At 49.6% G+C, this 25349-nt stretch overlaps 10 protein-coding genes across 10 annotated transcripts; 5 read left to right on the forward strand and 5 right to left on the reverse strand.

The window, feature by feature from the left end:
• Nucleotides 1–1196: 1196 nt before the first annotated feature.
• BDV37DRAFT_294572 (glycoside hydrolase family 71 protein) lies at nt 1197–2694 on the reverse strand (the record flags this gene model as incomplete). The annotated part of the gene is made up of 2 exons (XM_032089661.1): nt 1197–2562; nt 2617–2694. The coding sequence occupies 2 exons, from the start codon at nt 2692–2694 to the stop codon at nt 1222–1224; spliced, it is 1419 nt and encodes a 472-aa protein (XP_031946361.1). The 3' UTR covers nt 1197–1221.
• Nucleotides 2695–4442: 1748 nt separating this feature from the next.
• BDV37DRAFT_268197 (glutamate decarboxylase) lies at nt 4443–6172 on the reverse strand (the record flags this gene model as incomplete). Its single annotated transcript, XM_032084142.1, has 5 exons — nt 4443–4551; nt 4599–5137; nt 5191–5823; nt 5872; nt 5934–6172. The coding sequence occupies 5 exons, from the start codon at nt 6170–6172 to the stop codon at nt 4443–4445; spliced, it is 1521 nt and encodes a 506-aa protein (XP_031946362.1).
• A 1019-nt stretch (nt 6173–7191) lies between these two features.
• On the reverse strand, nt 7192–9068 carry BDV37DRAFT_278550 (uncharacterized protein; the record flags this gene model as incomplete). Its single annotated transcript, XM_032086081.1, has 6 exons — nt 7192–7397; nt 7461–7747; nt 8656–8745; nt 8792–8878; nt 8932–9002; nt 9054–9068. The coding sequence occupies 6 exons, from the start codon at nt 9066–9068 to the stop codon at nt 7192–7194; spliced, it is 756 nt and encodes a 251-aa protein (XP_031946363.1).
• Nucleotides 9069–10242: 1174 nt separating this feature from the next.
• Nucleotides 10243–11711, forward strand: BDV37DRAFT_237902 (uncharacterized protein). The gene is made up of 3 exons (XM_032080777.1): nt 10243–10564; nt 10623–10753; nt 10805–11711. Exons 1-3 carry the CDS (start codon nt 10273–10275, stop codon nt 11558–11560), a joined length of 1179 nt encoding a protein of 392 aa, XP_031946364.1. The 5' UTR covers nt 10243–10272; the 3' UTR covers nt 11561–11711.
• Nucleotides 11712–12144: 433 nt separating this feature from the next.
• Nucleotides 12145–13457, forward strand: BDV37DRAFT_294575 (wax synthase family protein; the record flags this gene model as incomplete). The annotated part of the gene is made up of 2 exons (XM_032089662.1): nt 12145–12959; nt 13020–13457. The coding sequence occupies 2 exons, from the start codon at nt 12145–12147 to the stop codon at nt 13450–13452; spliced, it is 1248 nt and encodes a 415-aa protein (XP_031946365.1). The 3' UTR covers nt 13453–13457.
• A 2798-nt stretch (nt 13458–16255) lies between these two features.
• BDV37DRAFT_278553 (uncharacterized protein) lies at nt 16256–16933 on the forward strand (the record flags this gene model as incomplete). Its single annotated transcript, XM_032086082.1, has 1 exon — nt 16256–16933. The coding sequence occupies one exon, from the start codon at nt 16256–16258 to the stop codon at nt 16931–16933; it is 678 nt and encodes a 225-aa protein (XP_031946366.1).
• A 461-nt stretch (nt 16934–17394) lies between these two features.
• BDV37DRAFT_237905 (uncharacterized protein) lies at nt 17395–18087 on the forward strand. Its single transcript, XM_032080778.1, has one exon. It carries the CDS (start codon nt 17534–17536, stop codon nt 17765–17767), a length of 234 nt encoding a protein of 77 aa, XP_031946367.1. The 5' UTR covers nt 17395–17533; the 3' UTR covers nt 17768–18087.
• Nucleotides 18088–19784: 1697 nt separating this feature from the next.
• On the forward strand, nt 19785–21423 carry BDV37DRAFT_140102 (aromatic ring-hydroxylating oxygenase subunit alpha). The gene is made up of 2 exons (XM_032078833.1): nt 19785–20809; nt 20877–21423. The coding sequence occupies exons 1-2, from the start codon at nt 19968–19970 to the stop codon at nt 21289–21291; spliced, it is 1257 nt and encodes a 418-aa protein (XP_031946368.1). The 5' UTR covers nt 19785–19967; the 3' UTR covers nt 21292–21423.
• Nucleotide 21424: 1 nt separating this feature from the next.
• On the reverse strand, nt 21425–22835 carry BDV37DRAFT_140084 (DUF202 domain-containing protein). The gene is made up of 3 exons (XM_032078832.1): nt 22266–22835; nt 21849–22132; nt 21425–21780 (listed from the first exon to the last, which is right to left on the reverse strand). Exons 1-3 carry the CDS (start codon nt 22627–22629, stop codon nt 21727–21729), a joined length of 702 nt encoding a protein of 233 aa, XP_031946369.1. The 5' UTR covers nt 22630–22835; the 3' UTR covers nt 21425–21726.
• A 1033-nt stretch (nt 22836–23868) lies between these two features.
• BDV37DRAFT_294579 (zinc-binding alcohol dehydrogenase family protein) lies at nt 23869–25083 on the reverse strand. Its single transcript, XM_032089663.1, has one exon. The coding sequence runs from the start codon at nt 24935–24937 to the stop codon at nt 23891–23893; it is 1047 nt and encodes a 348-aa protein (XP_031946370.1). The 5' UTR covers nt 24938–25083; the 3' UTR covers nt 23869–23890.
• Nucleotides 25084–25349: the final 266 nt, after the last annotated feature.

Consider the following 25349-nt stretch of genomic DNA (forward strand, 5'->3'; position numbering starts at 1 on the left):
GGCAAGACTTCGAGCGTTCCAGGCCATCGCCACCAATGGTTACTGGCTCCGAGGATTCTCCCAAGTCAAATTAGGGCTGGATTTTAGCCACGAAACTTAATTCGAGCTTTCTCAGTTCGACAGATTTCCCCAGATTGGCCTGGGTTTGCAGGCCAGCGGACTTGGCCGCCAGTGTGGCGAACGGAACGCTGGTTGTGGTGTCATAGACTTGGCCTCGTCACCCACTCGCTACAGGCCACTCTGCTGCCACCCCTCATAGCCAGTGGATATACTTTACCTCATCCAGATCTTGCATGCCTCGTGTGAGTTGGGCAGCTTCCTGATGAGGAAGTAGACAGCATCGGGGAACCCCCAGCAGGGCTTTTCTGATATTGACATTATTCAAGTAACTTCTCCATTTCTCCACTACTCTTCGGCAAATCTTCTTGGCTCTTGCTTACAGTTTGCGATTGGTAGATTCGGCTATCCTTTAACAGCTGCCACAGAAAGGTTATTTGCACTGATAGAGAGCATTGTCTGGGTGGTTATCGCCTTCGCTTTCGCCAATAGCCCAACCGTGCCAACCAATTTCTTTTCAGAGAATTTTTCCACCAACCCCGTGTACGAACGGACCTAATGTCCAACTCCTGTTGAAGCCGCAAGAGACTCGATTGATGTGTAGCACAGATGCGTCGCTGTGAACCTCGACCATAGAGCATTGACCATTGATCAAGCGATACCCAATAGGCGACATCTCTAACCAAATCAAGTTCATAGGATGGGATACTACGGTGTGATTCCTCTATAGAGGAGATTGCGCTCTGGACTGTGAACGACCGTGCACGCCGTCGGGGTCTGAAAGATCAAAGTATGGGTCTGTGGAGCCTGTGGAGGCAGACCCTTCCCAAATAAGAATGTGCCGTTGTCCCACAATGGCAAACCATTCTCCAATCATTGCAGAAAGTCTTGACTTGCCTGGGGCCTCCTCGCCAAGTGGGTAGACCCTTGACGGCCCGCATCCTGGGTCGCTTCTGTCTACTGATTATAGTCTAGACAGCAGAATGCGTCCAAGTGAGATTGGCCGACTCCATTCGAGTGAAAATTAAATATTATCCATTATGTTTGTCTTAGGCCTAGACCATACGTTGGGTATCCCAGTACTTTTTCCCCCCAAAAGCCCATTCCTAGAGCGTTGTCAACGATATCACGAATCTCATGAATCACGCCGCGTCGTCACCGGCGTTATATTAGAACAAAGCAAAGAGTCCAGGCCACAGCAAGAGGGACAAGCCCCGACAGGATTAGTCGAGTAGACGAGGATTCGTGCTTTGACGACCCCGACGGCGAAGAAGGTTTGGGCGCCGTCGAGGTGGCATTTCCTACCCAAGCGTTCCAGTTGGTCATATTTTTGACACAGTCCGACGTGATAGGATGGCCATCAATCTCGGCTAATAACTGATTATCGCGAGTCAGGGTCACGGCAACAGCCCCAGTCTGGTTATTGATGGGGATGCTGCCGTGGTAAATCCCCTTCCCTCCGTCCGGGGTATGGGTCCAGCTGGCCGCTCGACTTTTCCCGTCAATAGTGACAGAAATGTCGGCAGAGGACTCCAACAGGGCGGAAAAGAAAACCTTGTCCTGCAGCACCTCTTGCGGTTCCAGCGTCTGTTGCGCTTGCGTAACTGTGTTTCCCGTCGTCTTACCCGAGGAACATGCTGACGCGGGGTTGACTCGGTACCAACTGACAAGGCCTTCGTCTTCTATCTCGGCATCCTTTCCTCCATTCTTGTACAGGTCGATGATGTATGGCAGGAAGCTTCGCCACCCGTCATGGGGCATCCCCTTAGCATAGTCGAAGGGCGCCTGCCCGTAGTCGAAGACCGCGAGGCCGCTCTGATGGATCGGTCCAATGTAGTGCGACTCGCCATAGTCATTCCAGGTGAGAATCTCCACATACTCTGGTTGGAGCTCGAGCACCTGCTGCCAGCGTGTGTACCAGAGATCGTCACCCTGCCACACCCAGTTCTTGTGGAACCTCACCAGGTTGGTGTAGAACCATGGCGAGACAGGCATAATATACGGCTTCCCCTTGAGAGCGTCCATATACTCTTGATCAGTGTCAGTGGTCATTGGGTCGGTGCCATTTGGCCAGGCAGTCCAGCTCATCAGGCCGTCGACTTCCTTATGGGACAAGGATTTTTCAGGACGCAACCCAGACCATTCCGGAACAAAGAAGCAGTCTACTTTATCCTTGATGTTCTTCCAATCACCAGCAGCTTGGTCGCCTTCGAAAGTCGAGACAAGGGGTTTGTTGTCGTCGGTTTTGAAGTAGGCTGGTAGCTTGGTGAAATCTTTGAGGTAGTTTATTACTTGGTCCTGCGGCCAGTGTCCATCCCCGGAATAGTCCAAGGACAGGAAGAGCTTAAAGTCCAGTGCATCCGCAGCTGCGAATGCATCGCTCAGCATTCGATGGATCGATAGGCCAAAGCCTGTGTTGATCGCAAAGGCGTCGATGTGTGCCTCCTTGGCTGCGGAGATGTCTTGCTCCCAGTTGGCCTTGGTGTAGTTGTCACTATTCCCTAGCTGCAAGACATTAGAACTATAGTTCGAAGTTGGGAGGGAACAGCAGAAGCTTACCATAAAGTGAGCAAATACCGCCTTGGCCTGCACCTGGCAGGCACTGGCCAACAAAACTACTAAAAAGAACAGCTGCATTTTCCCGTATCTCCCGGATACAAAATAATGTCGGGGAAGCAGACACCCGGATTAAAAATCAATGAAGGCATAAAAGCAATTCGAAAAGCTCGCTACTACGCTCATCTTTATAACGTCCCCTAACAGGTAACGATTGTTCTCGGGATATGATCTGTCGCCGATATATCACAAACTAATCGAGAAGCATCAATAGCGTTCGCGGGATAGCTGTATACGAACATCAAAGTCTGATATTTATCAGTATTCACAGAGTGAGTTGTATGACGGAGCGGTCAAGAACCAATACTCCACATGGTCTATTGTATATCAGCTGCAGTGTCGGAAACTATCCGAGCCAAATCCCCTAGAGGATATTTTCTGGGGTCGTTGACGCAGGCGTTTGCGCAGCAGCTTGGTGATCGTCGCCAAATAGGAGTTCATGTACTCCGTCGAATGCGCTACGTAAATCCGGGGCGTGACAGCCGGCGGAGCACGGACGCTATTATTGATGACCAAGGTTTATATTTCCTGCTTTAGGAAGCAAACTATTGTTGTTGGGTTGGAGTCTTACGAGACGGACCTGATACATCATATAATGGTGTCTTCGGGGTTGGCCGAATAGGGAAACGCAGTTACAACTATTATATAGTGCCATGTCATCCAGCAGATAGTCCCACAGACCGATACCCACCAATTCCCACATAGGATGCTTCCGATGCTTCGTGGGCTCAGCGAAGATTCTCTTGCATTCTGAGAAAAGCAACCATGCTATCCCGTTTGGCCCGTGACCTAACGCTGGACATCTCTTTCAACACACTATTCTACGATGACGAGAGGCGATCATATCCGTATAACCCAATTCTAATTTCAATTACAAATAAGCTGCGTCGATGACTGGAATAAAATGGGGTTTGGATTCTCGGCAACGCGCCACCAGTTCACATCGACAACGATCGATTTGGGATAGCCGCAACGAATGGACCATGGCCAATGCACCACCAGCAATATGCCTTGCTAGTCACCATGAAAAGCCTGGGCATATGGCTTACCGACATTTGATGGGGTTGTATGACCAGGGACTCTAATGCGCTGCAGGACGTCAATTGACTTTCTCCAAAGAGGTTAAGGTTCACGCAATATGCAGCCTTTAGACTATAGGCATTGACGTGGACAGGCACGAGTCTATTGATTGGATCAATGCGCGTTGAGCATGCGAACGCCGATGTCGACATATGTACTGGTCATATTTTGGTGATAAATTTGTCAACCAGGCTCCACTGAATTTGTGGGTTGAGTTCGGCGATCAAAAGGGGATGAGCATAATATGTAGATATATACCACGAAAGAGAAGTAGCTTCTCTTATTCCTAAGCCAGCTGTTACTGTTGAACGACAGGGTTGCATGATCTCGTGGTTCTGGCATGGTGGCAAAAGCCCTAGGATTCATGAGCACTGGGACATGAAGTTCCCAGATCAACGTACTTCTTGTTGCAAATCGCTACGTACTTGCATTACATGTCATGTTTGCTTTACTCTCACTTGACCAGAGGTCATACTGTACTTTGCATGTTGCTTCCTACTTCATGCTGGTTCTAGTGGTGGGTGTACTATTACTGTTTCTTGAATTCACGATTCATCACTCTTCTCGAGATATTCATGTTTGTACTGGCGAATATGACCAATCTGATATATAATTACGAGCAAACGATAGCAACGAACGTGTCCTGACATGAGACATTTTTGGAAAGTGCCCAACGTCTGGACGGAAACTCAACATACACTGTGCGTCTTCCCATGTCTACCCTGCAATGAGTGCTTTTCGTGCTTGTAATGTGCATGCTGTTGCGGCAGTTTCCTGTCGCTGTGCGCCTTAAGATGCCTGTTCTTGTTAGCCTGTACTCGTCATTGGTCGGGTCGAGGACATACAGCATGTATTTCTTGATCATCTCGGCGTCCATCTCTTCCAATGACTTCACTGCGGCCTTGATGTCCTCCAGTAGGATATTACACCGATGCATGGTGAAGTCCTCTCGGAGGACAACACGCATCATCTTCAACTGGTTGCTATGTGGAGCCATGGTATATGCCGGAATTACCCATCCGCGCTCTCGAAGAACATGAGCCAAAGCAAATTCATCATATAGGCGGTCGTCATCGGGCTTCAATCTAAACGCAACGAGGGGTAGGCCGCGACCGTTGCCTTCGCTCATGATCAGGAATCCAAGGTTCTTAATCTCGTCTGCGAAGTAGTCCGATATCTTTGTCAGGTTGTTCATGATGGATCGATATCCATGCTTGCCCAGTCGGATCAGCTGGTAGTATTGGCCGATAACATGGGAGGCACCCTTGGAAAAGTTCAATGTAAACGTGGCCTGGTTGGCGCCGAGATAGTTCACGTTGAAGATGAGCTCTTCGGGGAGGTATTCAGGAGAGCGCCAGAAGACCCAACCGACGCCAGGGTAGACCTTACCCGTTAGCATAGAGTTAAGAATAGCACGCAGTATCATGCCAAACCTACCAATCCATATTTGTGTCCCGAGACATTAATCGACACGACTTTCTCCAAGCGGAAATCCCACTCCAGCTCCGGCCTGACGAACGGCGCCACAAAGCCGCCACTCGCTGCGTCGACGTGGATCGGGCAGTCGATATTCTTCGCTTTGAGCAGGTCGTTGATCCCCTTGACGTCTTCATACTCTCCCGTGTAGGTTGTGCCCATGATCGCACAGATGCCGATGGTATTCTCGTCCACCAGATCCACCGCAGCCTTCGGGTCGATCACGTATCGTGTATCGGTGCAATAGACGTACTTCTCCTCGACGTCAAAGTACCTCGCGGCCTTTTCCCAACACACCTGCACCGCACTGTTCATGACGATGTTCGGGCGCGTCCAGTCTTTCCCCTCGGCCTTGCGCTTGTTCTGCCAGCGTTTCTTCATGGCCAGCGTCGCCAGCATAATCGCTTCCGACGATCCGATCGTGGACGTCCCGAGGCAATCCTGGTCCCCATTGCCTTCGGTGACGGGCGCGTTCAGTAAATTCGCGATCATATTAATGCAGCGGTTTTGGATGTGTGCGGTCTGGGGGTATTCCTCGAAATCGATGAAGTTCTTGCTCATCGCCTCGGTCATGAGGTTTTGCGCTTCATCTTCCTGCTACCATTAGCACAGTGAATCAATCGCACGCGCAACCAATCTAACCCTACCATATAAGTGGTGACGAAACTCGCCAGACTAGAACGCCATCAGATCAAGATCCAAACAAGGAAGGAAAAGAAGCGCACTTGAGCAGAGGGTTTCCATCCAAGCTCAATTCATCCTTGATCAAGCGGAGCGCCACGTCGGCGGGCATCTCCCGCTCGGCCATGACATGCTCCGGCAGCTCCTCGGCGGCATAATGAGTTCCATACACGTACGGGTTCGCCGCACTTTCGCCTTGGTCTTGCTGCTGTTGAGGCTTTTGGGCCTGCTTGCCCCTTTTCACTCTGGATAGGTGGACCATGGTGGTGATCGTCAATGCCGCGGACGGGATCTACGCAAGGGATGAGATGATCAGCGCGCTCGGACTTTATGGGTTTTTTTTCTGACTGCGGAGCAAAAGCTTGAGTCTGTGGAAATAAATCCCTCTCCCTTCCCCGGTCTTTTGGGGTGTTCGAGATCTTCAAGTTTACGTATACGATGACCTCACCACTCGGCTTAATCGCCTCCCCGCGTGGATCGATGCTACGCTGCGGGAAGCTTGGCCTAGAGGAGGAAGAGTAAAACAGTAGTACCTAAACTGGCTAGTGAGGGTGGTTTAAAAAGCTTACATAGGTCGAGAGCAGAGTCTCATCTGGTGGTGGTCAAGAGAAGAGCTTTTGGCTCTGCTATCTTCGCGAAATATCTTCAGACCCGCCACCGTTTCAGCACCAAGACCGATCTTAGCGGTTAAGGCATGCTCCCAAGCACTTTTATTGTGATACCTACTTGAACCGATGCCCTAGTCTTTGGCTACTTGTATCCTTCCCCGTGACATGACGTGGAGCGGGATAATCGGAGACCGTTATGGTACAGCTCATAGTACCGTGGGAATATACGGAACCTAAGATATAATTTTTAACTTTATTGATTAAACCATTCGTCTTCAATTAGGTCGGCCTATCTCTTGGATCCAGTTTCATGATTTTTAAGAGAAACTCCTTGTCTTGTTGTGAAATCTCCTTCTGACTCGCCAGCGAGAAAGGTCTCAATTTCTCAGGCGGCACATCTTTCATAATCAGTGATAGGATCGCCAAGGTCTCCTCGTCAGCAGGTTCACCATATGACGGTGGAAATGGACCAAAATAGATATGGTATTTGGCAAGGATCTTGATTTCGTATTCATCGTGGCCACGGGGGACATTTGGTTTGAATATACAAAAGTCGTCACCCCAGATCATGGATATTACCTTCACAAAACCATGGTTATTAGGATTCACCGAAAATAAAGTTTTTGGCAAGCTAGCATAAGGAATAATTACCATTTTGCCAAACGACCAGATATCAGTTGGCGGGGCCCCATTGCAGACCCAACTGCGCCTCCGGGCTCCGCCAGATGGGCGTACCGATTTCATCGCGATCCTTGCAGAACCCAGAGGTGACATGGACGGTACTCTCCAGATCTGCGAGCTGGCCGTCGGTAAAGCGTTGTGTACTCGTACTCTGGGAAGGTGGCGTGGAGTTCACCAGGACGTTATCCATTTTAAGGTCTGCCATTGTAATTTTGTTAGAAACTGATGCTCAACAAGAGTTACGAAGGGCTCGGTGCCGACCTGTGTGTAGATAGCCATCTTCATGTAATACACTCAATGCCTCCAGAACCCTCTTCGAGACATGTTTGATCTCTCTACCGCTAAGCTTCTTGGTTCCTGCAGCGGTGCGCAGATCACTCTCAAGATGCTTCAGTACGATGGCGGGCGGTGTTCGAGGCCCGGTTATCTCGTCGATCAAGGGACGGAGATGTGGTGTTCTGTTCTGATATTTCCTGAGGACATCCCGCTCGTTGGCGATGCGGAAGTGACGTGCGGCTTTGATGATTACAATCTGCCCTGCCCCATTCCTATCAACAGTATATCTTGGCAAAAGAAACCTTCATCACTGGATATGCAGTATGGAGTAGAAAGATGTGGACCGTATAAATGCCTTGCTAACTAGACGAATTCTCCAAGCTGTCTGGTGATAGTATATGTGCTACCTGTGCCAGTGAGCGACTGACCCAGTTTCAGGAGAGGCGGCGAGGATGAGCTCGCGAAGCCAGCGACTTACTGGCCTAGCTTCGCAAGAGAAGACGTTGGAGCTACCCAGAAGATGAGAAGTGGTTTGAGAGAGTAAACGGACCAATGCGACCGTTGTTGAGGTCTTTTTCCTGTGCATACAGCCACGTCACCGCCAAGGCTACTAATCAGTAAGGCTCTATAACTACTCTATACTCGGTTATACCGAAGTAGCACACGTAGTGACTTGCAACAAATCCCGTCAAGCAGCTTCAGACATGGATATCCTGTCCTTATCGCAAGGGATGCATGATGTCGCTTACTTTACACAGATATAGTAGTATCCCTTTACCAGAGGGATTCACCAATGGACAGCCGCTGAGGGACTGATTTGAAGTCTGAAGGCACTTCTGAACTGATTGAGGACTACATTGCTTGGGCCATGAAGAGTCGGCCATGCGAACAAAGCAGGAATAGACAGAGATTGGGCCCACTTCAGGATATTAGTCCACCCTCAGAATATTTAGTCGTACTGATCTAAGGGCCCTTTCTTTTTTGCTTGGAAATGCCCAAGTGCGCAATCGACATGACATATACTGCATTATTATCGCATATGTATCGAGATGCTTCTGATTCATTTCTACGGGTCTCTGTAGCACGTAGAAAATGCAAACTTATATAGTGCCTGATAACCAAACCATACGCCAAACCAACGCCCCAAAGACCAGACCATGTGCAGAAGTCCAAAATTTACATATCGAGGTCCATGATTTCAATGTTCAAGCCCGGAGGAACATTTACGTTCCTCAGATCGTCAAGATCGGCTTCGTCCGATGCCTCCACCCTACTCCAGTTAGTTCTGAGCCTAGTCTGGATCACGAGGCACATACGACATGAAATGAATCGGAGGGGTAGTTAAAGTGGAATCGAATTCATCGGGGAAGTGAAGGTCCTTATCGTGATAAATCCTTCGCATACTGCTCATGGATGTTAGCCTGTGTTGACGGGAGAGAGCCTGTGGCATCCGTACTAATCAGCTAGCTTTTTTCCATCTCCATAGTAGTCGTGGGCTAGCTCGTTGTCGTAACGGACGTCGAATGTCTGAGAACTGATTAATAACGGGGATAGCATCGACCAACAATTGCACCTTACAAGATCTTTGACCATCCTGCCTTCGGTTCTGATATTTCTTTTGGACGCAATTGCAGTATGTTGTTGCGATGTATGACTCGTAACTGGAGCCACTCAGCGGACTTCAGACTTTATATCTTTCGTCATGGGCGGTCGATCAATCTAGATTCTGATTAAGAAAATAGCTTTCTCGATAAGCCTTAGCTTTGTTGGTTTAGCATTGTCGATGGTTCTAATTCGCGCGCCGCAGTTGGTGAGGTCATATCTGACCTCATGCTCGAGGGGAACCGTGGATCACATACCAAGTGGCAGTCATTCCTTGGCCTTTTGCGATATCAATAAAAGCATGTTCCAAATGAGATAACTGTCTGTGAATGGCTAAAGGCCGCTGCTATCTCGGTCCTTCCCTTTCCTGCTTGCTCCACGATGTGTATCTGGAGAGCCCTATCATCCGCTTCGAAGGTAAAGCAAGATGGAGAGTCAAGACATTGGATCTGTAGATTTGTACTACGGTAGAAGACTCTGATAAGAAAGCTTAACGGCCTACTGATATGAAATTACCGTTTGCGACCACAATGACGGATCATAGATCTCTAGCATATCCAACCAAGATGTACTTAATCTATACAGAGGTATATATGACATCGACTCTTGCTCTGAAGGTTAGGTATAACGTCATTTCGCTTTTAATTGGCCTCCTGTGTCAGTTCATCCAATCTAGGTACACTATCGTTCTCGGTACAAGCGACCATAGATTGGCATCATCCAGTGCAATAGCTCATGAGCTGTAGTATACTGTCGACTGTGGAAGACGTAGGTTTGAAGAACACACGGCATTTTTCCTACATTGCCTATTTTTAATAGATATCCTGGAAACAGCCTTAGTGCGTTCGGGAGCCACCGTCAGATTCTCTCTTGAGCACTTCTCTCAGCAATGAACATATCGTGAACATGTCAGCGTATTGTATGCAAAGCCTACTCCGCAATGAATAAACGCGCATCTTCCACCTTGTTCTGCATCTTCGCAAGCCATGCTGCGAGCTAGAGAAGTCCCCTCTGCCTAGTCAATTCACATTGTGCAGCTCTAATATGTTACTTTCAATGTACTTATTATGAGTCATTTCGACTCATCCAACTGCGCAGCCCACACTCACCCCAAAACGGACGCCGCCTGGAATTACCGCGACTTTAAATCTCTCGGTGAGAGCGGGGAAGTTTGACAATACTTGCATCTACATTAATGGCGACAGAATCGCATGCCATCGTCTTCGGGGCAGCTGGACTGCTCGGATGGGCGACCTTGAACCAGCTGCTCTCGGGCTACCCGTCGTCCAGCCCCTTTTCTCGGGTCACCGCGGTCCTCAATCGGGCCGTCTCGGAGGCTGATCTCTGCTTGCCTTCTGGACCGAACCGACCTTCATTTGGGCTCGTTTCGGGTATCGATCTGCTACAGGCAACCGGCGATGATCTTGCGAAGCAACTGAAAGAAAAAGTCCCTGACGCGGAAGGGATAACCCACGTCTTTTATTTCGGTCGGTATCGCTCGGAAAGCAGGGTCTACATGAAGATATAGATACTAATATCGATCAGTCTTCGCGCCGTTCGATGATGACCATATCCAAGAGTGCAACCAGAACTGCGGGATCATGCAGCGACTGGCCGACGCGTTGAACGTCGTCGCCCCACGGCTGCGATCGTTTGTGTATCCCGGCGGATCAAGAGTAAGCCAGCCATTTGGTTAGTTACATAGTGGCGGCGAGTAACATTAGTAGGGCTACGGGATTTACAATCCTGGTGGTGTCTTCCAGCCACCACTCGAAGAATCCATGGCGGACGGCTTACCAGAAGACTACGCGAAAACAGTCGCATATCCATGGTTCCGACAGATCTTAACGGAAGCCAGCAAAGATCGCAATTGGACCTGGAGTGAGGTCTGTCCCGATGCGGTGGTTGGATTTTCTCCAAACGGTTCGGCGTACTCTCTTGCCCTGCACTGGGCGCAGTACCTTTCTTTATATGCATATAATCACAGAGGCTCCGCCGACAAACCGATTGAGGTTCCGTTCCCCGGCAGCGAAGCTGGTTATCGGTCGCTGTATACGCCTGTGTCGGGTGACATCCTCGGTCGCATTACCATCCATGCAGCGCTCAATCCAGAGTCGTGCGGTGGGAAGATTATCAATTTGATGGATAACGACATACCCGTCAGCGCGAGCGACCTATGGCCGAGCATCGCGGCCTGGTTCGGGCTCAAAGGGGTGGGACCCGCGGAAGATGACGCTCTGAAGCCAAGTGAATATATTGACAAACACCGCCATCTGTTTGCTCAGAATGGGATTCCAAAGGGACTGACCTGCGGTGTTGGCATTGGGAATCAGCAATTGGATTCGGTTGGGTGGTGGCTTACTTTTGACCGACAGTTCAGTCCCACGAGGTTGAGGTCGGTGGGATTTACTGAGCAGCGGGATCCGGTTGAAGGTTGGTTGGAAGCATTCGAGAGATTTCGAGAGGCGGGGATTATTTTTTGAACTTCTTGTGTTTAGTACTATTGAACTCGTCGGTTATTTGACTTGTTGGATAGTAAGATTCCTAGACACATCAGCTAGGAAGTATACTATGATTAGCTGTTTGCCGGTTCCGTTATTAGTGATCAGACTATAAATCTAGCCATGGATAAGCATTTCTCCCTTAAGTCCATACGGAGTAGCCGTAGTTTCTTGGCCAGATCTGCCTGGGGCCTGAAAACTCGACTCCGGACTCCGGTGGTTCAGGAGAACCTGACAAAGCATTGCGGAGGCTATCCAGATGGCCCACATACCAGAAACAGTAAGGAGATCTGCACGATCTCATTTCAGCCAACCAGGCAGGTCCAAGAGCACTAGTAACTGGGGCTATTCAAGGCCCGAGCACTAGCAATCTGACTCGTATCGTCAATACCACCAATCAAGGCCGTCAAAAGTCGCGATGTCATTGTTTTTTTATTCTCCCGCAAATAGACGCCGATCCCCAACCAAATCGTAGACCCTAATGCCAACTGAAAAAATTAGTCTCCCAGCCTAAATCAGCTCGATTTCCGTACCCCTTCCAAACCCTTTTTTCACTTTCCCCAACCATGGACCCTGCCTCCTTTGAGTCCTGGCGTGTCCCACTGGCGCAATGGGGCCTCGTCCAGCTGGTGACCGGGTTGACCGTGGCTCTTACAACTTCCCAGTCTGTCGTGCGGTCCCCGGCCGCGGCGATCGTAATAGCCCTAGCATACTCGTTCCAGTCTCGCGTCGCGGAATCATTTGCCGATACTAGGGCCGGAGGGCCACTGGCGGCGATGTGTTGGGTGAATGTGTTGAACGCGATTGATATGCTGGTGTTGAGTCGGGTGTCCTATGAGGCGCAGGTAGAGTGGGAGGCCAAAAGATCTAGCGGCACAGCTGCCAAGAAAGCGAATTCGGACTCTCTCAAGTCAAGTCTTTTCCGACGACTTCTCTGGTCGCAAAACATAGCGTTCAACTACCGCCGCATCAACACGCCGTGGCAGATTTCGCGACTCCCCGTGTTCGACAGGGCCAATCCACAGTATGTCCCGTCCCGTCTAAAGTTTGTGCTGCAGGGCAGTGTGAAAATCTGCATCGCGTTCCTACTGGTCCACCTCTGCACTATGGACCCGAAAGACCCTCGTATGGCGGGTGCTATCGCGGAACTATCGGATAGCAAGCTGGTTCTGGCCCCGTGGGTGCACGGCACGTCGGCACGAACAATGCTCGCGCAGGCGATGACCACCATCTCGTTCGGGATCGTGTGCAGGTCGTCCATCGTAGGAATGTACAGCCTGGCCGGCGTAGTGTTAGTAGCGCTAGGAATCCACGACCCCGTCGACTGGCCACCCGTGGCCAATTCGCTGACGGAAGCGTGGTCTTTAACACGACTATGGGGGTAAGTTCAGCCAGCCTTCGCAAGCAGTGAAAACTCTCAACTAACAAGCTTCCCCCCCAGGACGGCATGGCACCAAGTCTTCCGCACACTTCTCGTCTCCAACGCGGACTTCATCTCCTTCTCGGTGCTACGCATCCCCGCTAAGTCGCGGTGGGCCTGCTACCCCCGTGTGCTGTTTGCTTTCACCGTGTCCGGATTCGTCCACATGGGAATGGATCTCGCGTTCGGCGTCCCCCGGGATAAAACCGGGGCGGTGTGGTTCTTCTGTCTCCAGGCGCTTGGCGTTATGTGGGAGAGTGTTGTATATTCCCTGTTTGGTGCGAGGATTGAGAGGTTGAACCCTCTGGTTAGGCGTGTGCTAGGATATGTGTGGGTGGGACTGTTCCTCCTGTGGGCGACGCCGGTGTGGTTGAATCCTATCATGCTTTGTTTGTACAAGGACGGCCAGCCGGCCATGTCGCCAGTCCCGATCATTGGAGGTCTGCCGTTGTAATGATACATGTGGTAGTCAGCTATGCTCGCATCTAGAGACGCATTTGTTTGTGTACTAGCTAGCATTATAGACGTAGAGAGAGATTAATGAAGCCAACTTACTAGCTAGATATATCTGGAGAATTAATCCAAGTCAGTGTAATATTTAGGGAGAAAGAATATATATATATATTTCTCAACAAGGTTGTTTCATTGAACTGTGGCTACTTACATGTTTAAACAGAATAATTGGCATCAGATGTGGTTGCATCGACGACTGTTTAGAATAGTACTGTTGAATATATATATATTGACATACGAGTCAGTATATCGCCCACAAGAATATAAACAATACATATCACAACTGCCAAAACGCCTCAAAATGCAATTGACCATGCAGCTAGCTCCGTAACTTCCTATAGTTAACAATTACAATGCTTTATTTACTAGACACAGCACATAATTCAAACACTGCATCTCTGAATACCATCAAAGAGTGCCATTTGGACCAAAATGGAACATCCCCAGATGCCAAGAGCGCCACACGTCAAGCCACCCGCGCGTATCGAGGATACAAGACCAACCACAGGGCTCTTCTCAACACTGGTGTCCTGACGTTTAATACGGTAAGATTACATATGTATTTCAACGAGTACATGTGGCGCATGCTGCCCAAGGAACAATTTTCCGGTTCAAGAAAAGTACCACCATTTGTAATAGCGACGGCGTAAAATCGGACATATCGAGTAAACAAATTTCTATTTGAGTTATTGTTTGACTTTGAAACGTAGACCATGCAGGCAAAATGCAAGGATCTATCCAACGCCCCCCCCCGGGGACCTGTGACCTGTCGATTGAGTTACCCCCTTCCCTACCCATCTTGATGAGGTCGGGCAAAAGGAATAACTAGCGAGCTGAACGGTCCAAGCCCAAGGTCTGACTTGAGCCAGATCATTCGGAGCTGTACCCGATCGTCTAGGTTCAACTACGAGGTAGTCCGGTGATGATTGTCCCACGGATTCCATCTCCGGGCAACTTAAAAGTCCATGAGAGTGGCGTGAACTCTATAAATAAACAATCGCTTGCTATTCCCCTTGCATCATATTTTGGAGTCTACTTTAGGGATGCAGCGGGACAAGCTTTCGAAGCAATGCTGGAACATGCGTAAACACGGCTTCCTTGTAGACGGATGGCTGGTTGTTGTCTTGAGGTGCGCAACTTGGGATTGGGATCAAAAACACCGCCAAGCGTTTCTTGCTACGACTAGTACCGAAAGACCGATTGCCTTGAAGAGGATTGACCGGCACTTCTCTAGTCTGACTTTTCCATCGAACTACCGAATCTTCTCTCTGACTAAGGGGGGAAGATGATCTGCACTCAATCTCTAGTGTTCGATAGTTGGCCAGTTTTCGTTCGGCTAGAGAAAACGAGAAGAAAAACCTTAACTCCCGACGCAGGGAAAATCGCGCGATTTGAGTTGGGATTAGGATTTGCGAGAGGGTTCTCCGTGAGATTACATGTCCGCTCTCTATCCAGAAAGATAACGATTGGCGCCGCGGAGGTTTCCCGACTGCCCCGTAATTCTAGGTTTGGGCGTGGCTCAACACATCGTCTGAATAAGCAACTGATCTGCACAACAAACTAGCAAAAGGCTGGGGTGCTGAATCGATGTATAATCATTAGCGGAACCATACTTGGACATTGCAAGTGCCACTGCGGAGACTTACCCTGTGCATCGACCACGCATCTTTGATGTGTGTTAATATAACGATCGACAGGGACCCGGTCTTCTGAACCCTTTAAGCCTCTCGCCAGGGGCAGGGCCTATGGGTTAAGATTATTTACGATCCGCAGAGCGGCACTAGCCAATCAATCACGCAAATCGAACCACTGTCCAAAAGCCATAGCGGAGGTAGAGCTCGTAGTATGGTACGCCTTTCGGAACCATTCATCTGGAACCAGTTCCAGCTGATTGGGTCTGCTCCCAGCTCTGGTCAAGATGAGAGAGGGTCAAGCTAGAGCACCGAGATCTGCCGAGAGTAGCATTTAGGATCGTATGGTGTGTAAGAATGATTTCGTTCTATAGACTAGCCCGGGTACCTTGTATGCAAAGTAGATACGGTGGAACAGCTGAAGAGCTGGAATAGGCAAGTTCGACGATTCATTAGTACAGGGCCCCTCACTGTGGAGTGCGAAGTTCCTCGAGAAGAGAGCTGAATGTCCGAAACTAAAGGCGCTGTACGGCATACTGATTTCTCATGGCCACATGTCCAGGGATAGATAGTGATATCATGATGGAGTATCTGTTGAAACAGACATATCGTAATGCAAAAGTACATGATCATTGGCCGAGTCTGTTGATATATCAAATTGCAACAGGCAACCCGCATACCTGCACGAAGTACTGGCGACGGGAGTAAACTAAGAACAATAAACAATACACTTACGCACAGGACGCAAAACTACAGAAGGCTGGCTGTACTCTGAAGTAAGATCGTCTGTCAATCATCCTATAACGCGATTCATGTCATCAATAGCAGGGGCACTATCTCCACTAAACACGAGAGTATTACCATAATTCCGATTCCATCTCGGTTCTGGATCTGTGGAACGTCCCCACCTCCCTATGTTCAGAAGACTTCAGGAGTTCCATGGAGGGATTTGGCATAGGACGATCACCCTATCGAGCTGTATATAAACCTGTTCCTAACCCTCCCAACTACAGCTTTTTCCTCAGCATCAATCACTCACTCACTCAGTCATTCATTCCTCTTCAGTTCTCAATCTTTCAAGTCTCTCATTTGTTTCCTTCCATACCTTTCAAAATGAAGATCGCTTACGTCCTCGCTGCTCTGGCTTCCACCGCCGTTGGTGCCCCCGTCCTCGACAACCGTGGACTCATTGATGGCTTGCTCGGTGGCCTGCTCGGCAAGTTGCCCGTTGTCTCCGACCTCGGTGGCCTCCTCGGCCTCGTCGGTGGCTCTCCCAGCAGCCTTGGTAGCAGCAGCAGCTTGCCCCTGGGTAACCTCCTCGGCGGTTTGACCGGAGCCGCCAGCAGCGCTTCTGGCGTCATCCCCTCGGGAGTTCCCACTCCTTCGACTGGAGCCGTTCCCTCTAGTGTCCCCAGCGTTGGTGGCAGCAATGGCAAGCTCGTCCAAGACCTTGCTCCTCAGCTGAACAACATCCTCACCGTGACCGGCCCCAACGTCGGTACCCTCCTCATCGAGCTCTCCCCTGAGGTCACCGCTCTCCTCACCGGTCTTGGTCTCCCCGGCCTTGGTGCCCCCCTCGGTAGCATCGTTGCCTCTGCTTCTGGCCTCGGCGAGCTCATCAAGGATCTCGGTCCCCAGGTCGAGGGCCTTGTTACCGTCGTCGGCGCGGACACCGGTGCTCTCCTCATCTCTCTCTCGCCCTCCGTCGCCGGTCTCCTCACCGGCCTCGGCCTCCCTGGCGTTGGTGTCCCCGTCGGTACCATCGTTGCTATCGTTGGCACCAAACTGTAAATGTAAGCCTCCCGTCCCCTCTACCGATCACAAGACCCTAACTAACGATGCCCAGTTGACGCAATCATCAACGGCTTATGAAACGAAGTTTCTCGGGCAGATGGACGATTGACGCCCACATGTACAGTTTGGGCGGAAAATTTCAGATACCATTCGATGTTTTGTATTTTGGTTAGCTAGAGAGAGGTTTTAATTGGCACGGTCTTGTGCTGGATCCTGATATGTTCTTAGACATAGATGTTACTCTACTTATGAAGATATAATCTGCATCTATTTGCAGCTTTTGATTTCAATTCTGGTTACTTCATTATCTTGCATGTGCTGTAGCAGATAGCATCATCGCTGGTTCGATGTACCCCTGAACTTGTAGCTTTCATCGAGACATGGCAATGAATTTGACTGGTGAGTGGGGACATCGCCCTTCGTTCCACGGTAGACCAGATCCAAGATTAGATATTATGGGGGCAGTCACCTCGCACGGATATCGGGTTACCGGATCGGGAATCATAGTTTACTCTGTATATCTGCGAGAGGCTGGATCCAGCCACCGCTGAATGACCTGATATCGATTTGAACTTAGTTTATGTTCTTTACAGGACAATGGGTGGATCTAGGTTCATTCGACAATCCAATGTGTGTCCAGATAGCGCTGCAGCAGCTGCAGAGATGGCGCAGGAAAAGGATAAACTGAGCCATGCACTCTGGTACATGGAAATATCGTCCCTGATATTGGTGTTTCGAAAATCATTGAAACTCAAAGACCGCAGACATAGTCTTTATCCCAGATTAGCAGGAGGGATTTCGGTGTACGCGTGGATAATAATGGTAGAGTGACGCGATGACGGGAAAAGCGAAGGGAGCCCGCTACCATCGAGGCTATTACACCATGGCTCTGCCACCGCCTACCTAGACAGGTAAAAGAATAGCCTCATATACATGAACATGGTCTACGCGTTTCTTTCCTTACTAAGCGGGCAGTTTTGTAAGCGTACTTCTAATATATCGCGAGTATTCAGCGGTATGCTCCCAGGTTGCTGGTAGCCAAAAATCGCAGGATACTTAGTATGGAGAGGATCAGAGGTGTTATCGATTCCACGAAAGAATATATTGAATCGGAACAGAACAAATTGCGTGTGCTTTGAGCCCCAAGCTGCTTCGAGACATAACACACGAGAAAGCCTGACTCCACTGGTAGCGCACTATCCTCTGATATCAATAGAACCAAAACCACATCGAAGTATACATGTTTGTCTCTCATCCAGCAGAACATTTGTAGGCATAGGATGAACAATAGTGGAAAGGACCATTTCTCGGCCGCCAAGAGATTTGGCCACCAAAGAACATAGCGAAATCCGAAAGACAAAGGTCTTGTCTAGGTAGCATATCCTATTGATCACCCTTCTAGGCTCCCTTTTGGGAATGACAGCAGACCGGATCTACGAGGACCGGAATCAATGCGATGCTTGATGATCTTATGCATGTATAACTCCGAGATTCAACTTCACAAACGATTCCCACCAGGACTAGACCTTGTACCAATAACAAATATTGATTATACTTATCCTCCGGTACCAGCGTGATAATTAATCCTACAGAGAATCCCTGGACATCGCATGTATTACTCTTTCTAGCTCATTGGACAGCGTCTCGGAGTGATTTGGCTATCTCTTCGGGTCAGCCGAGACATTCGATCTCGGCTTGAACCTGGGCAAATCGCCTTCAGCCCGGCCATTAATCATCTGCACACCTGTTCGGCATTGGCGCGGGGCTGCAGTTCTTGGGCATTGGTATGTGGGGACGTTCCTGTCATAATGACGGCCTAACGCACACACATTCCATATACTAGTGCACGCATTTTCCTGGTTTAAGTTATAGTTATTGAGGGGTAAAAGTATGTTCTCATTCCGCATGCCCAAACCAGTTTAATCGGTGCATCTTCCTTGCAGCACTAGGAGTATCTTATCTATGTAGTGGCAGAGATCCAGGCACTGTGCTGGAACGGACCCACTATATCGGCGATACAGAAGGTGGATCCTCTATATCTGCACGGGCCAACCGACGAGGAGGGGTTTTGGCGTCGGGTTAGATCCCGACTAATAGCTATGCTTGCTGCTGTTTGGATTGCATTGTCTCGATGTCACCGGACCGCCCAGTAGCTAATTTTTGCTGTCAATAGCTGTGTTTGGGACCTGTTCATTTTGGGAAAAAGTTTCCAGTAACGCCTCACATGACCTTCGACGGGTCGATGCAGTGGCGAGAATTATCGTTTCCCTGTTCGATCGCTGGATGGCAAGATCAGGTGTTGTATAGCTTGTCGCGTAGTAGTGTGGTTGGGTACCAGATATGTCTGTTATTTGAATCATCATGACATGTCTTGTGTCTTCAACTCTGCCGTTGGGAACCGGGCTGTGGCCCCGTGGGGAATGATAGTGCGTAGAATTCCATATCAAAGCAATGAGTGTATGATCCGCGCTGTCAGCCGAAGGAGTAAATTCAAGTGGATATCTGAAGATAAGAGGAAAGAAAGCTGTGGAGAGAAACGCGCCAGATAGCCTCGAAATGGCAAGGTAAAGTTGGATATGTGGGTGATAAAAGCTCGTCGGGAAAGCCGACGCCTCCAACCCTTGATCGGGCGTTCCGCGGGAACGGGTCCGATTATCAAGGTCATCTCGGCCCCAGTACCGCCAGGCCTAAATATGGATCGCTACGATTGATTTTGGTTAAAACATGCCCATTCTAGCTGGGCTGCTTACCCCATGGGGTTATTGAGTCCATAACCAAGGTGTACATTCACAAATGTCCTATCAATGTTCTCATTTCGCATTCCAAATCCAGTTTAGCTATGTGTCATGTTCAATAGTGGCAATGGTGGACCTTGATAAGGATGGATTACGATCAGTTGATATCAGCAGGCGTCTTAGGAGGGACATAAAAAGGAGTCTCTCGTCACCACTGCTGGCACCTGTCTACCAAGATCACAAACAGAAGCAACTCTTGGACACATTCCCGTGACCTTGTCTCTTCACAATTCGCCATGGCTTCTATGCTTCACTACTTCAACTTTGGTAGCAAGGCCTCCACTACTAAAGGTGCGGAGGTTAAGCCAACGCCGGTCCGGGCTCTGCCGGCATCATGGTACACCGCGTCGGAGATGTACGAGCTCGAGCGCCGTGCGATCTTCTCTAGGAGATGGTTATTCATCACCCACAGCTCGCGTCTCAAGGAGGCGGGTGACTGGCTCCGCTACGAGATCGCTGGATTCGACTTCGTTATCAACCGTGACCGACAAGGCAACATCAATGCATTCCACAACGTCTGTCGACACCGCGCGTACCCCGTCATCGAGGAGGAGGGTTGCGGAAACAAGAAAATCATCGCATGCCGATACCACGGCTGGTCTTACGGATTGAACGGGAAGCTGGCCAAGGCGCCCGGCTACCAAGAGCTGGATGGATTTGACAAGGAAAAGAACGGTCTCTTCCGGATTCACGTCAAGGTCGATGTCAACGGCTTTATCTGGGTGAACATGGACGCGAAGGAAGTGCCAGAAGTTCCCTGGGAGGAGCACTTTGAAGACGTCGACAAGCAGGCGCGGTACCAGGAGAACGGCATCAACTTCGATGAATACGAATTCGACCATAATTATCAGATGGAGGGCGACTACAACTGGAAGATTCTGGCGGATAACTTCAACGAATGTTATCACTGCCCCACCACTCACGCCGACATTCCGGCATTCCTCAACCTGGATTCGTTTGACAGCGATGTCAAAGACGGACATATTCAGCACCATTGCAAATCGACCCCAGAGCAGATTGCGAAAGGTCTGAACACGGCGAGTACCTATTACTTCCCCAACTCATCCATGACTGTCACGTAAGTTTGACTCCCCTCGGTGATCTACCACCTGAAACTTGACCACGTCTCTGACCCATGTCTGCAGCAAACATTGGATGATGGTCCAGAAGTTCCTCCCGAAGGGTCCCAATCATTCGACCATGGCCTATGAAATCTGGAGACATAAGGATGCGAAGGAAGAGGACTTCCGGTTGATCAATGACATGTATGCGCGCGTCATGGGAGAAGACAAGGTTCTGTGCAACAACGCACAGAAGAATCTCAACCGGGGTGTCTTTGTCAATGGCGAGCTGCACCCGAAGTACGAGAAGGCTCCCCTCTTCTTCCAGAGCACCTGTCGTGAGGTCATCACGGAGCACTTTGACCGAGAGAAGAAGGAGGGCCGTGAGATCTGGCCGGCGAGGCAGCAGTTGCCCAATGACGCCAAGGTCAGCGCGAAAGATGAGGAGATCTGCTCGGGTCTCGCTTGTGGAGCCCAGAAAGAGGTTTTGGCTTGGTGATGGCGAAAGTGGTTGTATGACGCTGGTTTCCTCTTTTGTTATACCATCGTTTTGTTTATTTGCATGCATTTGGAGCGATTTTGCGGCATTTTTGTCATGAGCCATGAATGTTGTGTCTCTTTGATCATAGCTAGTATTAGGCGTACGACTTCAGTAGATTGCAATACACTTTTCAATGAAATACCTCTAGCATTTCTTCGTAATGCCGTAGTGTACAAGATTCCCGGAAGTATGACTCCAGAAACCTACAAAAGATAAGTCCATAGGTTGGAAGCTGTAGATGTCATGGCATGGTTTCATTAGATTTGGAGCAGAGTGGTCTTGCCTCTCTGCTTGTCATAAATGCTAATTGCTATGTTAATGGTCAAAAATATAATACCCCTCCAAGAGCTGTCCTGTACAAGTCTATTACTTTTGTCGAGCCTTTGGTTCGTGTTATTCAAGTTCAACCATGATCACGATCGATAAGACAAAAAGCGCCAAAATTATCTACGCCGGATTAGCTACTGTCGTTTTTCTTTTTGGCTCACTTCGTGGCTAAAGGAGGATTTACTTACCAGTGCGATTAGCAGTGCGATACTGTTCAATTCCCAACCGCCGGCATAGACGGTTCCCAACGCGACCGCATTTTGTTGTTTCCAAAAACGACACGCGCCTAACACAGCTACAATGACGGCAATGCAATGGCACGTTACTGAAAGGGGGATGGCCACTTCATAGTATGTCAATTGATCCTCGGGGGAAGGCTGTTGTTGAAGGCGAAAGAGCTGGGCGATTAGTACGCCTTGCATTGCGATGACAACCGATGTCCGGATATAGGCCAGGAATGTCCGCTCCAGCGCTAACATCATTAGAAAGTGCTCTTCTTCGATATAGGAAAACAGAGGAACAGTTTAAGGCAGAAAGAGATAGACCGAGCAGCATGACACAACCTCAATGGAGATCGAATGAAGAAGGTCATCAAATAAACTTACCAAAGTGATCTCGGTTACTTTTCTGAGGAACGGTCAATACCACGTTCCGTGTCCAGAAGCGTTCAATCTTCCCTACGAGCCCCTTGCGTGGCGCTCGACTTCGCTCCGTGCGTTGACTGGTACGTGATGCCGTCCGGCGAGTGGTAATGCGATACTCGCCGGAGGAGATCGAAGGTGTTGAGCAGTTGAGTTCATGATCCAGCTGTGTCTCAATTTCGTGGAGTTCTAACGCGTCTCGTTCGACACGATCCTCGCCGCGGGAATGACTGGTGGCCGTCGGCGAGGGCGGTCTGGGTTCGTTGTCGGTGACGGACGTGACGGGCTCATCATCCCGATGGAGGTGATGGACGGACCGGTCTCCCATTCTCTGCCGGGGAAGGGGCCATCAATCACTCTGCGCGGGACTCGTTTGGGTGAGGGACGAGGTAAGGGGAGTGGATGTGGTAGCATTCCTGGGCGAGGGACCACCCAAGGTGACATTTTTCCACTCGGCGACTCCCGCCGGAGTTCTTTCAATCGCCGAGGCAATTGACTGGTATCATTGGCTGCGTCATACCGCCAGAGGAAAACCGGTTTTCTCAGGCCATCGTTCTCCATTCTTTCAGAAATATATCCTTCCGAGTCTTACAAGAAGTTACATCTATGCCTCCGATCTCTTATACTTCTACAACATCTCTAGTGCCACCCTAAATCGCTTGACAGCTCCTCATCCACCATGCCGGCCAATCAGGGGACATCCTCGGCGCCCACGTCGATTGCGCAATAGCTGCAGAACCACACTTTGGACTGGTTGATCCACACCGGCAAATCATCCATGATCATTCAGAGATCATCCCTGACCCTGTACAGATTGCAGGATTGTTAGCTCCGACTGCTTTAGAGTTTAGTGTAAGCGAGTTAGAGAAGGGTAAGAAAGACATTTCTAGCTATCTCAGAGAATCTTCCACCATTTAATATGATCCTCGAATTTCTAACTTCCCAGGAGCGATTTATTACTGGTTTTGAATAAAATGGGTATAACCTTTCTCAATCGGTTGGAGTATTTTTAAATATCCTTTTTTTTTTTTTTTTTTTTTTTTAACAAACATTTTTGTAACTATGTCTAATTTAACCCCCTTTGTGTGCTGCAGTTACAGAACTTACAGTATATGATTTTGGAGGTCTATTTGCGAGAGGCTACCTATATTGTGATGGGTTATGATCTCTAGCCTTCAGGGCATCGGATCGTAGCTTGGGTTTTGAGTGTGCTCAACATTACTACTACATTACCGTAACTACATACAGCGCGTCAAATTGGCGATTTTGAATGCGCAGACCTGGCGGGGTAGTATCATTCCGGTAGGAACAGAAATAGCTGAGCTATGAAATAGCGAGAGAAGATGAAGAATCCCAGTTTGGTGACGATGAGAGCCTCTACCAGTCTGGTCTCAATGGCTTCAATGGTCGTGGCACGGCTCAGTTAAATAAATACTGATACGCTGGGCGCAGATGATGGGTGGTTAACAAGATTCAGAGATTGCAGGAGAGATGGATTGGTACAACTATTGTATTCCACACTGTTGGTAGATTATGTACATTAAGCGTCCTATGAAACCACGTATAACGGATATCAACCCAGTCGTGCTCTAAGGCGTTTCAGCGACATTGTATACCAGTTTCTCCCCGCTAACCTTGTCCTCCTTCAAGAGCTTCAGCCCCTCCAAGACACCCTGCAAACCACCAGGGTTCACCTTTGGCTGGTGGACCTTGATCTTGCCATCAGCCAGCAGCTTCTCTGCAATGGTCCAGAATTCTTCGGCGAATTCTTTGTCCTCCGCCTTGGCAGGCACGATCTGTTCACCAAAGGCAAACTGCTCGCCAATAGCAGTGTAGGCAAGTGTGTGGCGAGTAGTGATATTCTCACGATCGATACCAACAAAGAGGAGAACACCGTACTCGCCACCATCAGTGGAAATAGCTTTCTCGCAGTACTCAGCGCTCTCCTTCAGCGAAATCGTATCAAAAACAAGCTTCAGCTTGTTGTTGGTGTATTTGCGGATCTCAGCGGCTGAACCGGGATCTCTATAATCAAAGACCGCATCCGCGCCGAGACGTTTAACCAGATCGAAGTTATGCGGCGAACAAGTAGTCAACACGGTATAGCCGGACAGCTTGGCAAACTGAATCGCCAGCGTACCCGTCGCGGTCGAGCCACCGTAGATCAGGATGGGAACCGGCTCCTGGATCGGCTCAGACGGAAGCGCAAGCTTCAAACTCTGGTACAGACCCTGCCCCACTGTCGTGATACCCACGCCCAGCGTGGCGGCCTCCTGGAAACTCAGGTTATCGGGGATGTGCATCTGAACGTCTCCTTTGACGACGATGTACTCGGCAAAGGAACCGTCTTCGTGCTGGACGGCGTTTCCTCCGTGCGCAAACCCGCACACGCGATCACCCTTCTTGAAGGGCTTTTTAACGGCTTTTCCAACCTCTTCCACAATGCCGGCATAGTCGCATCCGATTAGCGCGCCGGGCGGGGCCAGGAATGCAATGTGCTTCCAGTCGGTGGGGTTGAGGGCGACGGCGACCGTCTTGACGAGGATGTAATCATCGCGGAGAGCGGGAATGGGTCGATCGGTTACCAGGCTCTCTTGCTTGGGGGAAGTCACGACAATTGCTTTCTGGGTAGTCATCTTGGCTGCGAGATGGAAATTCAGGTGGATGGATGATGTGGTCCGACAAGGCTGGCGGATGAGAGCTTAATATATTTAAAGGAATCCACTGAATGCTTAGAAATTCCCCTCCATGTATTACAAATTGGCTTCATATTAGTTAGTTAGTAGTTACCCCGTAGTCTGAAGCTTTTGTCACCGACCGCCTCGTCTTATGGCCAATGGGTGACACGGTATCGTGAGTGGACTCTGACCGCGGCATGATTTATAATCACCCCGTCTTCATCCTGATGCAATTTGTCGACTTTTCGATCGATTGGGAGTAGATGATTCATTGACCATTCTCGGGACCTTATGGGTAGCATCGCCGAATCAGGATTAGTCTCCGCAGCGGCATTTTGGGCATAGCGGAGACGGTGACGAGATGTGACTA

The sequence above is a fragment of the Aspergillus pseudonomiae genome (genome assembly GCF_009193645.1).
Source record: "Aspergillus pseudonomiae strain CBS 119388 unplaced genomic scaffold BDV37scaffold_4, whole genome shotgun sequence".
NCBI lineage: Eukaryota > Fungi > Ascomycota > Eurotiomycetes > Eurotiales > Aspergillaceae > Aspergillus > Aspergillus pseudonomiae.

Bases quoted from the DNA above. Each gene is read 5' to 3' on its own strand.
- BDV37DRAFT_237902 (XM_032080777.1), top strand. From the start codon at position 10,273: ATGGCGACAGAATCGCATGCCATCGTCTTCGGGGCAGCTGGACTGCTC. The intron at 10,565-10,622 runs GTCGGTATCGCT...AATATCGATCAG, and splicing joins AACCCACGTCTTTTATTTCG to TCTTCGCGCCGTTCGATGAT. The intron at 10,754-10,804 runs GTAAGCCAGCCA...TAACATTAGTAG, and splicing joins TGTATCCCGGCGGATCAAGA to GGCTACGGGATTTACAATCC.
- BDV37DRAFT_237905 (XM_032080778.1), top strand. From the start codon at position 17,534: ATGGGTGGATCTAGGTTCATTCGACAATCCAATGTGTGTCCAGATAGC.
- BDV37DRAFT_140102 (XM_032078833.1), top strand. From the start codon at position 19,968: ATGGCTTCTATGCTTCACTACTTCAACTTTGGTAGCAAGGCCTCCACT. The intron at 20,810-20,876 runs GTAAGTTTGACT...CCATGTCTGCAG, and splicing joins AACTCATCCATGACTGTCAC to CAAACATTGGATGATGGTCC.
- BDV37DRAFT_140084 (XM_032078832.1), bottom strand. From the start codon at position 22,629: ATGGGAGACCGGTCCGTCCATCACCTCCATCGGGATGATGAGCCCGTC. The intron at 22,133-22,265 runs GTAAGTTTATTT...TAATGATGTTAG, and splicing joins AAGTAACCGAGATCACTTTG to CGCTGGAGCGGACATTCCTG. The intron at 21,781-21,848 runs GTAAGTAAATCC...AATCCGGCGTAG, and splicing joins TCGCACTGCTAATCGCACTG to ATAATTTTGGCGCTTTTTGT.
- BDV37DRAFT_294579 (XM_032089663.1), bottom strand. From the start codon at position 24,937: ATGACTACCCAGAAAGCAATTGTCGTGACTTCCCCCAAGCAAGAGAGC.